At 37.1% G+C, this 11,803-nt stretch overlaps 1 protein-coding gene across 3 annotated transcripts in view; it reads right to left on the reverse strand.

The window, feature by feature from the left end:
• Positions 1-3,950: 3,950 nt before the first annotated feature.
• Fat1 (FAT atypical cadherin 1) overlaps positions 3,951-11,803 on the reverse strand; it is a 132,222-nt gene continuing 124,369 nt past the window's right edge. For 2 of the 3 annotated variants that reach the window (XM_023699662.1, XM_023699661.1), the window contains exons 26-28: positions 10,584-10,721; positions 5,841-5,876; positions 3,951-4,870 (exon numbers count right to left, since the gene is read on the reverse strand). In XM_023699662.1, the coding sequence (XP_023555430.1) occupies positions 4,242-4,870; positions 5,841-5,876; positions 10,584-10,721 (803 nt within the window). In that variant the 3' untranslated portion in view covers positions 3,951-4,241. The remainder of the gene's footprint in view (positions 4,871-5,840; positions 5,877-10,583; positions 10,722-11,803) is intronic. The other variant, XM_004639800.2, reaches the window with a different exon arrangement.

The raw sequence follows: 11,803 nt of genomic DNA on the forward strand, positions 1-11,803 counted from the left end.
GCAAATTAGTCAAGCAATGGCCATGAGTCATCTAGATGGCTGACACTGACAAAAGATCTACAAGCTGCTACATGGTTTAAGGATAAATCCTGAGGGGTTTTGACTGACTTTGTCAGATACAAAAGTTACATTTTTTGTTATATAGGTCTTGCTTTATCTTGGTCTTAACCATCCAGCAGAAAAGTATAACCACGTGGTATAAAAAGTAACGCCAGGCTGGGGAGATACCTCAGTAGAATAAACACTTGCCTTGCAAGCACAAGGGCCTGAGTTCAATCCCTTGTTCTGGGAAAAAAAAAAAAAGTAATGCCATATAAATTTGCTGAGCTCTAAAAGGCTCAAGTCAGCAACTCCTGACAATTGCCAGTTCTGTGTATAACCCACTACTATTATGGACTATTGGGCTATATTGGGTTATTTTGTTGAATTCAAGCTCCTTGTTTAAAGACTTCTCCAAATACAGCTTCTCTAAGAGCAATGGAACACCCATGTCTGACAAAACAAGACAAAAAAGGATATATAAGTGACCATTTTGCAGTGAAAAAAATATATATATATAATATATAAAATAATTAGGATATACACCTTTCTCTTAGTTCAATGAGGTTTGTACTAATATTGCTTAGACAAGATATCATGTCTGTATCTTGTACTCCACTCCAAAGACAATAATATGCAATGTATTAATTATTGTAACTTTCCTACTAACCTGTTTTGAAACTGTCTCACTGCTATATCTAATTAAAATTAATAAAAAAAATTAAAAAGAAAGTAGACCTAGGGGCCTGGGAGATGGCTCAGTAGAATAAGCATTTCCTTGGCAAGTGCAAGGGCCTGAGATCAATCCCCGGTTCTGCAAAAAAAGAAAGAAAAGAAAGTAGACCTATATACTAATATGAAAACTTAAGAGATATTAGTATTTAGCTTTACTTTCTGGCATTATAGTAAGAAATCCAAAAGAGGATGTATATTGCTGCTCTTCAGGATGAGAGAATAGCTTTTATGCCACTCAGGAGAACCAACTCTCTCTCATAGTGGAGCTCAGCATTTTATCATCTGAGATAGACCTACTTTAAATTTTCTTGGACTACAGAATGAATCCTATGTATAGCCATTGGCAGATCCACTCATTAAGCTTCTTGGAAAACAGAGAATACTTGTCTCAAAGCCTTCAAAAAAAAATCTGATATATTCCTATCCACAAATATTGTAGTACTAAAATATAAATCACTTTGAAGAACTCTGCTTTACCTACTGGTGATTAAGTATGTGTGGTGACAAGCAGTATACACTTACTTAAAAATCTGTATTCAGGGACTGAAGGGTTAAAGGACAAAACTAAGAGTTAAGGCCTATTATGTGTGACACCTGGACTGTACACTAGCTAATGCTTTAACTTGTTTCATCTTTTTCCAACTGTTTGGACTTTTTCTCTTAATTTCTTATACATTTCTTTTTTTCCTTTCTTCTTCCAATTTTACATGCATATATCTGGTAATAACTGGGTGGAAGATAACACTATGTATGTGAAATTCAAATGACTTTAAGTGAAATTCTGTATCACCTGTAATTTTTTTCTGTTTTCATTCAAATTTGTACTCTCTTTAAAAAATAAAAAAAAAATTCCCGGGCCTGCTATGTCAGCCCCATCCCCAGGGTGCGCTGAGAAGGCAACTGAGAATGGGTATGGTAGCGTGTGCCTGTAATCTCAGCTCTTGGGAGGCTGTAAACAGGCGGATCACTATGAGTCCGATCTAGTAGTGAGAGAGAGTTTTCTAGTAGAAAACCCAGTAGACCTTTCCCTAATACACAACAAATAAATAGAAGAAAAGAAAAAGAAAAAAAAAGCCACAAAATTTTCCACTTTGTACTCATCACTCTACCCACTATTACATATATTTATTTATTGGCCACCAACTTGCCCACCAAATTTAAGCTCTAAGAAGGCAGAGAAATTTGTCTGTCTCTTTGAATAGAATGATATATGTAGTAGGTGACCAAAATATATCTTTTGAATAAATGGTCAAGTTTAAAAAACAATCTGTTTCATATTTGTAGAGGCCAGAAATTCAAAATCAGCAGGACCATGGACAACTCTGCAGGCTCTATTGACAAACTTCTTCTTGCTTCTTCCCTGCTTCTGGTGGCTCCCCGCCATGCTCGGTGCCCCTCAACTCATGTCTCTGCTCCATCTCCATACAGCATTCTTTCTGTGTGTGTGTGTCTGTCTGTATATCCTCTCCTCTTTTTCTAATGATAACAGTTATTGAATTTGTACCAGGGATTGAACTCAGGACCCTGTGCTTGCCAGGCAAGCACTTATTTTACTGAGCTAACTCCCCAGCCCCTAAGTTATCTCCCCCACCCCACAGTTATTGAATTTGTCACCCACACTATACCCCCTATTCCAAAGTTCCCATTTCTAAACAAATTTCTGCTGTGAGCCACAAATGTGATTGTTATAGCAGTCCTTGTTAACTAATATATAGTGCATTATACGTTCACTAGCTGAAATACTGTAATTTAAATAAAGTTGATGATAAAAATGAAAAAAAAAATCTGTGAAATAAAAATCAAGTCAACTGCTTAAGAATGAGGAAGTTGCAAAATAAATGGAAATAAACACAAACTATGTGGCTCTGAGAATATTTAACCACTAAAATAATGAAAATGCTGTACGTGGGTTAATACAAAACTTACTCTATAACTAATGAAAAGACAACAGGAATAATGCAAATGTGGTCTCCTAATATAGCCAAAAGGCAATTTCTAAATTCAGTGAATCAATAAACGTAATACTACATATACTTTTGAAAATATGAAGTGAGAAAACAACTTAAAGAGTTATAAATGTTAACAGTAGAGGTCACGAGACTACTGTTTTATTATATACCACACAGATATCAATTGATAAAAATAAAGAAGGCATTTACTTTAAAAAAAAGTCTGTCCTAAGTCTTAAGAAAGCGTGATTGTTGGTAATTCATATCACAGTGACTGCTGCACAATATTCCATAAATATCTGTTGCATGAATGGATGTGTACTATTAAAAACACATACAAAGTAGCTTCTAGATTTCACAATGAAACACATTTTTGCTAAAAGACAAAATGCTTTATAATGACTTTTAAAAATATAAATCACAGGCAAAAATGAAAAACATAATCACTTCTAAATTCTGGCCAGTAAGTATTGAAAGATTTAACATTTACACGGGCAAAATTTCTTCAAGTTTTAGTTAGAAAATAGTTCTTGTTACATTTTTAATAACCTCCTACTGCCACCTAGTGACTGACTACATCTGAGCACGGCCAGGTTAGCAACGGGAAGGCAGCTTTCCATGAAAGCCAACAGATCCACAGCCACCCTTTCATCTCAATTCATCAGCTAAATCCTTAACAAGAACATAAATGCAAGGGAAAAACAGGCAGCAAAGCTAAAGTATTTTATTAATAATTTATTGTCAGTAAGAAAGACTGGCTAATGGCAATTTTCAGTAAAAACCTTTACAAGACCATTGCATCACAAATATACAGACACTATAAAAACTGTGTCATGGTGGTTTTGGTTCTAAACAGGTATGCAGAAGGTCCCCATTACACTTTCCAATAATGAAAAATGTTTAAATTCTAAAATACAGCAACCCATTTAAGACATGTTCATGTATCCCATCTTTCCTCTTCCTATATGTACAGCTAGAAATAAACGATTATATTGAAATGTGTTAATGAAATGTCATACTTCAGTGAAAAAGAACATACAGTGAAACCCTGGTTATATTAAAATCAGGGTGCTAGGTGATGACACTAACACCACCCAAATTCAGCTGAAAATAAATGCACAAAACATCTTGAAATCTAGTTAAGACTATGGAAAAAAATCAAATCTGTACATAAAATTTACAAAAAAAAAAGACAAGAAAATTAAAATAATCAAATCTATATAAATACATAAATCATGCTAACAGGATGGTAGGGCTGATTTTTGTTTATTTTAACACAGACAAATGCAAGTACAAAAGGATGTGCAGGAACAGGACAGCTGATGAAAATCTCACCCAACTGCAGTAGCTTAGGACACTGGAAATGGCTAACATATCAAGAGGCGCGAGATTCAGTGCAGCCATGCCCATTTTAGCTCACCGAAAAGCGCTTAAGCACTGCTGCAAAGAACAATGCAGATTACTTTTATAATCTCTAGGTTTGTTAAAGTCCAGGCACTTTGCGGGGGAGTGTGAGTGTCAGACTTCTGTGTGTTGTTGGGAATCTAGTGGAGGAATCGTCACTTCTTCAAAGTGGGCATCATCTCCACTCTCATAGTCACTCATCATGACCTCAGACTCAACTTCACAGCACGCTGACACATCTGAGCAGGAAGCTGTGGAAGTGTACACGGACATGGGCATGTTTTCTACAGCAGGAACGTCAAAGTTTCTTGGATACCCTGGAGGGTAGGGGACATAAGGTTCTCTACAAGTAATATTTTCACCAGTGCCTTTTTGTTGAGGTTCAGACATATCGACTGGATAGAAATTGGGCAGATACTGATTCAAGTTGAACTTCTGCCGATTTCTGGATGAAGACCCCAAGCTACCCGAGGCAGGCATGTCTCTAGGCGGGTGTATAGACTCAAACTGATCACTGAATTCTGGAGGCAACGGTGGCAGCTCTTCAGAGGCAGGGAAGTCTTCTGGGGGTGGGGGGAAGTCACTTTCAATGTCATAACCTCCAGGGTAATAGTCAGTATCGATGGCATTTGGATCTGCTGAGTACAGGGGAGTGTGCTCGTCAATCACCTCATAATTGGGGAATTCCTGTATGTCTGGCAGAGGGACACTTGGCATCCAATCTGATGTATCCCAGTGATACCCTGGTAGGGAAAGAGAAACAGATTTCAATGCTTTATCCTAAGTTTTCATGCCTTAGAAAAGCTCAGCATACCAAAGAAATAAAGATGCACATGTGTTTTTGTTGAAAGCTCAATACTCAAATTTGCAGTTTTAGTGCACGCCTAACATTTAAGGAAAAGAAGAGTGACAACAGAAGCACTCTGTAGCAGCCAACTCCATGCACAGGTCTGCAGACAAAGCAAATGGCCCTTTCCCTTGGTCTTGGCTCCTACAACTTACTGCACTACACGAAGAAAGTATTAATTCCTTCTTTAGACATTAGTCCATTCAGAAAGGAAATGCCAGGAAATGACTGCTTGTCAGGAAATACTAATTAATAGGACTTGTTAAGATAACTAAAAGTAACCTTTAAATTTGAAATTTAGAAAGTAAGCTTTCTTTACAACAATGTAGTAAGTACAATGTTAAAAGTGGTACTGTTTTCCTTTAACAGAGGCAAGCTGAAAGGCTGTTCACAATTGTCTGTAGAAAAGTGCGTGCAATTCAGACGCTGAGTACAGCTTCTGCTGAAACTCTTCTTTCCTTAAATTTCTACAACACATTATCTTTAGACAGGAATGTTTCAGAGCATGCTTCCAAGCAAAATACAACCAAACATACAACCACTGGAAAACAGAAGCTTTGGATAGACTACAATAATCTTTACTATTTTAAACAGGATCAAGGATCATTTTAGATTGTCTTTTTTAAATTTTTAAAAAAAAAACCCTCCCTGTTTCAGGACAGTTTTTTTTCTTCTTAGGATTTTCAAAATCCTCAACAGGCAGGAAAAGGTTAGTGGAGATGTGCTTCCAATGCAGCGCATAACAACCAGGGCCCTGTCTGCCGCTGCAGACACTGAGTGACAAGCGGAGCAAGTCAGCACCAGGAACGAGCCGTGACCAGATAGTTTTAGTGATTATCAATGAACAACTGGCATGCATAAGTCACCTCTTGATTTGCTGAGGTCAGGAGCAGCCAAAGATTCTTTTGGTGGCCAAGTAGAAAGAAAAGAAAACATTGATAATTAAAACAGACAGCTGAAAAGGCAACCAAGGTAAGCACACAGTACAATGTACATTGTTTGCACAGGCCCAGCCAGCCGTACGGTATGTCTTCGTGCTATTCTCTATAAACATTACAAATGGCTGAGAAACTTCTGCAGTACAAATAAAATGGGATCTGGAAACAAGACACAGATGAACAATGATGAACAACAAGTAGAGACTCTGGGAGGATGCTCAAGTATTTTGTTTTCCCTGTTTCTGACAATTTAGCTTTCAAAACAGTTTTCTTAGGAATAATTAAAACCCACAAGCTCTAATAAAACAGAAATTCATCAGGTGTCTAATATATGTATAATGCAAATACATATACACAATGTACACATACTTCACGGTACATCCTAACTTTCAAAAACACAGAACTCACGAATAAACTTAGGTACTTACAGATACCTATAAGCTAACAGTTCTCCCAACTGAACTAATCTGAACGTGACTGTGTTATTTACAGCTCAGTCTGCCCTAGAGATCAGCAGCCTTGCTTACTGCTTACTCCAATCTGCCCCCGCACATGCTCCTTCAGCGCTCCCTTGGTACACAGCACTCTAGGCACTGAGTCAAAGGAAGTAAACCTCAAGGTCATGAACACTTACTTAGGGAGGTTAAGCTTCAGGCTTTCTCTCTGAAAAGTGGGTGAAAGTCCCTGACTGTCACGAGGATTAAAAAAGATAAATGTAGGGCAAACACTACTAGGTACTACTGATCCCTGTGAAAGTAGCAGCTGTGACAGAAATAGGGGCGCTAGCGATTTCTGTGAGGCCAATGGCTTCGATGCAGTCTAAGATGCCCTTGGACACTCACATAATAAACTGATTTGGAAGACAGCATGTCTGACTGCTGTCTCTCTTAGGAACTTACAAAACTAAAAAGACCAATGGTTCTCAAAAATGAATAAACTAGTATTCAGGAAATATCTGTAAAGTTTTCTTTATATACTAAAAATGTACCATTTCTCTTAAAGTGAAGGTCGGTAACTTTTGTTACTAAACAAGCAGTTGATAAAATTTTAAGCTAACTTTCAACTTTTAAATTCAATTATATATATAACCATTCTTCTCCAGTGGACATCACAATGAAGGAACTATTGGAATTCTGCTTCTTGAACTCCATCAGTATTTAAAATGTTGGACTATCATCACATTAAAACTAAATTTCATTAGTAAAGAAAGCCTTCTGATTTACTCAGCAAAAATATGGTACTTCTTAGGAAAATGGGTAAGATTCATGAGAAACTGTAGCAACAGCAACACTTTTGCCCTGTCTCTCACTATCCAATCTGGTAGAAAAGTATCCTTCTTCTTAGATTTTAACACACCAAATCTTGAGAGCACACGAAACGGCCCCGCTGAGCTTGTGTGTGCACTCTGGATGGCTTATACAAGCAGTTTGTTCTTGAGCTCGGACTCCTACAGTAGGAGTCCCAGGATTAAGTGGGACTCTAAAAAGTGCAAATTCTCAAGGTTCAACGCAGGCCTACTCATTCACAAACTTCAGTGTGGGGAACCAGCAGTCAAACTTTTCAGCCTTCCAGATGCCCTGATTTCTATACACTGCAGTTGGAAAACCACTAGCCTGTGCCTTGGGCTTGGGTTTGGTCTAACAGCAATGAACTAATGAAGGACCAATACGTTACAGGAGTAGTCAATGCCTTTGCTTCTACTTTTGAAGAAATAAAGCTTCATATAAAATGATTTTACTAAATTAAATATGAAAATATACCTTCCTCCACATTCTACCATTTTCTTTGGTCAAAGTCACGAATCAGTTTTAGGTACTTATAAAAGCTTATGATCTTTAGTCTTATTCTTGTTCATTTAGGGTTCTTTGCATTACAAATTTTAGGTAGTTAAAACTGTTGAACTAATTCTTAGCACTGTACCACTTAGAGATTAATTCTTGAGATCCTATAGGTTACTTATAACGTCAGTAATATTATTATGAATGGAAGAGGCTCCCAGAACATACATAGCACACACAGAAATATTTTTGCAATGAACTGGATTATAAATATTCACAACTTCAATGTACTGAGCTTCCCCAAACCACAAGCTAGTTTTTCTAACATTATAGCTGCCAGAAGCACAGTACACTCCAGGGACAGTGACTGCAAAACACAAATACAGAGCGAAAGCATTTGTATGACTATACCTTCTTTGTTCACCGTGTCAACTACACTGCTGACAAGGTGTATTACAGTCACTATGGAAGCTTGCAAAAAGGTACAAAAGGAGTCAATTAGGAAAATCTTAAGTTAGAAAGCAGTACATGAAATAAATATCTTAGTACTATGCAATTTCTGCCCTATAATTTAAAAATGTGAAATTAATGCTTAAATTCAACCATATAATATAATCATGCATGCCCCTGTATCCTATTAGTTATATCTCAGACTTTTCTAATCAAGTTATTGCTATTATTAATAAAAGTAATAAAGTAACCATATTTTACTAGACCAGCATGAATTTTTTTAGCTGTACTATATCTATAATTATAAATATGGATTGTATAAGGATAAAATAATTCTTTCTATGTCTTATAGGCAAATGACCTCACATCCGAAGCTTGTACACTGAGGAGGAAAATTAAGGAAATACATATGCAACACAAATACAAAAATGGTTTGGCTCTGTTTGCTCGCACCCCAAACTTCTTGTCTTTAAGCAGACAGATCAATAGGTGGTGAGGCAATGCTAGCGATGGGTATAAACTATTTGAGTATTTGCTGTATAAATTCCTCTGTCATCTGTGTATTAGTGTTTTAAAGTACACAAGGTAAATGTGTGTGGGCAGGGCAAGCAGAGCGATGCTCTGGAGGCTGCCCACATTCTGACTCTGGGAACCTATGATTATGTTACCATAAAAGGGAGTCACCTTTCAAGGGATATCATTGACAGGATCAAAGTGTTCAGATGGGTAGGAAGAGGAGAGATCTTTCTGAACTCTCTAGGTGAACCAGGTGAGTTGTAAAGGGCATATATATATATATATATTTTTTTTTTTTAAGGGAAGGATCTCTCCTGGTTGTGGTTGGAGGAGCCCACAGATAAATAGTGAAATGAACGTTGCTGACTTTGAAAGATGAAGCCATAGGCCAACAAATGTGGGCTATCTCTAGAACCCGGAAAAGGAGGGAAACATATTTTCACCCCAAAGTTTCCAAGGAGGAATACAATTTTACTGACCCCATGATTTTAGTCTCATGAGACAAGTGGTAAACTAAGTCTCAGAACTACACAATAATGGTTTGTGTTACTCTCAGCTACTAAATTTGTGGCAAACTCTATAAAAGCCTTAAAAAACAATAAAAATGTAAGCACAGATTTTTATCACAGACTTTTACAATTGATTACCCTAATGACGAAAATACAAATACTAATGTAAATGTACTTCCTTGCACTGTATTGGCAAGTATATTAATATTGATTTGACCATAATTTGTTAAAAGTGTTTGAAAGTGGGCTGGCGAGATAGCTCAGCAGTCTAAAGCTTCTGGGGGACCACGGTTTGATCCCCAGCACCAGTCCCAGCCTCAGGGTGGGCTGAGCTGCCCCCCACCCCCCAAAAAAAGTGTTAGGAAGTACCATGGAGAAGAATGTGGTCTCAATAAAAACAACTAGAAAAAGAAAAAACTGACACAGTATCATATGTAACATGCTTATGACTGGAAATGAAAGGAACATACTTTGGGAAAAGGTTCCACACTCCATGGTAGACTCCATCAACTTAAGAACTATCTAGATGTAATGTATTATAAACTGCATTACTCTGAATTATGGGATATATTACTCTGCATCATTATGAATAGTGGGTTATTTCTTTCCACTAGTACAATATCTATAATATGTGAACACATTACATTTTACCCACCCAAATATGGTCAAACCTACAATATCTGAGATTCAAAAATTTCCACTGAAAACCTACTTTACTGTGTTACTGAGTCTTGTCTACAGACAACCAGCTATACTGTTATGTGCTAATAAGGTGAAGCTGGTTATCGATGGAGCTTACTCTAGGGAAAACGGATAAACATACGGGGTATCACGGATCCCACTGTCAAACCTCCTTCATTAGAAATATAATCCAACTTACTAGCAATCTCTTAAACTGCTCTCAGTCAGTACACTCTTATCCAAATGGGAGCTGGGGTCGCAGTGGGGTTGGGGAAGAGACAAATAAAACCTTTTAATACCAAAGGTGCGACTGAAACTGTACATTTTAGACTATCATACCTCTTCTAAGAGGGTGCATGAGTGTGCATCTTACATGATCAAAAAAAATTGTTTGAAGAGTTTCTGACAGTTCCACAAAACTTTTTATAACATTTACTGCTACACAAAAAAGTAGTAATAGGCACAGTCAATTAGATAGAAATTATCTTTCAATTACACTTTCTTTCCTATTACTGATACTTCATTACAGTTAAAAAATCTCTCAAGAATACTTCAAATATATTCCCCCACAGATGTTCAGGCAAATATGAACAAGGTGGCGCTTGATAGTGATCTGAGCGAAATATGGAAACATTTTAAACCTGAATTAGGGGCCCAAGCACATCTACATTAGGATGATGTGAGCAGCAGGGTGCACAACGACCAGCAAGCGCGGCGCTTCGCCCTCTGACACTCACCATTGTCATCACAGGATTCAGACTGGAAGGAGCTGAGGGACTGCACTTCAGACAGGCTCTCCCGGGCGCTGTACGGCTGAGAAGGCTTTTCCTCCAGAGGTTTCTTGGAAAGACAGGGATCAAGATCTACCACTTTAGCTGAAAGAAAGAGATGAGAAGCAAGCAGTAAGCTGCATGTGGCCAGACTCTGGTTCACTGAGGTTGGTTTAATCAACAGGCCAGAGAGGGAGAAGGGAAACAGACAGGGAGAGGGAAGGAGATCATCTCAGTACTCTTAATGCTTTTTCTTCCTCTGGCCACACTTTTTTAAATGCTTCTTTACGTCAATCTTTTACCACAGATGTAGCCAATGATGATTAATTACTTTTTAATAGGACCTAAATTCCAAAATTTCAGTAAAGGTAGTTTTATTGTTTCATCTAGATTATTTTTAAAAATAGTGTGTAGAAATAGTTTCAAACTATGTAAATATATCATACCATGTTATCAAGCCGTTAAATCATAAGCAATTGCCAAGCTGAAAAATTACAAATAATAATTCTGGCTTCAACAGAAATGTGCAGTGTTTTCAAAGCTCTTAACAATTACCCACTAATAGAAATCTCCAAAGCTGAACCTAGAGTCGTAAGATGAGTTTTAGTTATGTGCTTTTAACCTCCTTTTACATTCACTTTACTATATTACTAAGATGTTTATATTCTATATCACAATGGTGCTTTCCAGTATTCACAATTTACAGTTTCAATTTGTACATATATAAGTCATTAACATAAGGGACAGTTCTTACTATTATAAACTACCCCTAAAAAAAAAAAAAAATAACACTCTACACAGAACTCTGAACATGGTAAGAGTTAACATAGGTTAATATAACATGAGTTTTAATACTTTAGTCATTTTCTAAATATCAGCATGTAAACTTGCCTATTTGATATGACAACTACAATTTTATTCACTGAAAAATTATGAATTAATTTCCTTCAATCAGCTTTCCCATCTTAACTTAAACTCTCTTGGACTTACTTTTTCTGACTCAGTGAATTTCAAACTTTTCTGAAAAGGGAACTGAAGAAAGGCAATAAACTGTAAGCAGAAAAAGGATCGCTAATATTCCTTCAAAAATTATTCTCTTCAGGGGCTGGGGAGATGGCTCAGTAGAATAAGCGCTTGCCTGGCAAATGCAAGGGCCTGAGTTCAATCACCAGTTCCGCAAAAAATAA

The sequence above is a fragment of the Octodon degus genome, unplaced genomic scaffold (genome assembly GCF_000260255.1).
Source record: "Octodon degus isolate 3935 unplaced genomic scaffold, OctDeg1.0 scaffold00114, whole genome shotgun sequence".
Lineage (NCBI taxonomy): Eukaryota > Metazoa > Chordata > Mammalia > Rodentia > Octodontidae > Octodon > Octodon degus.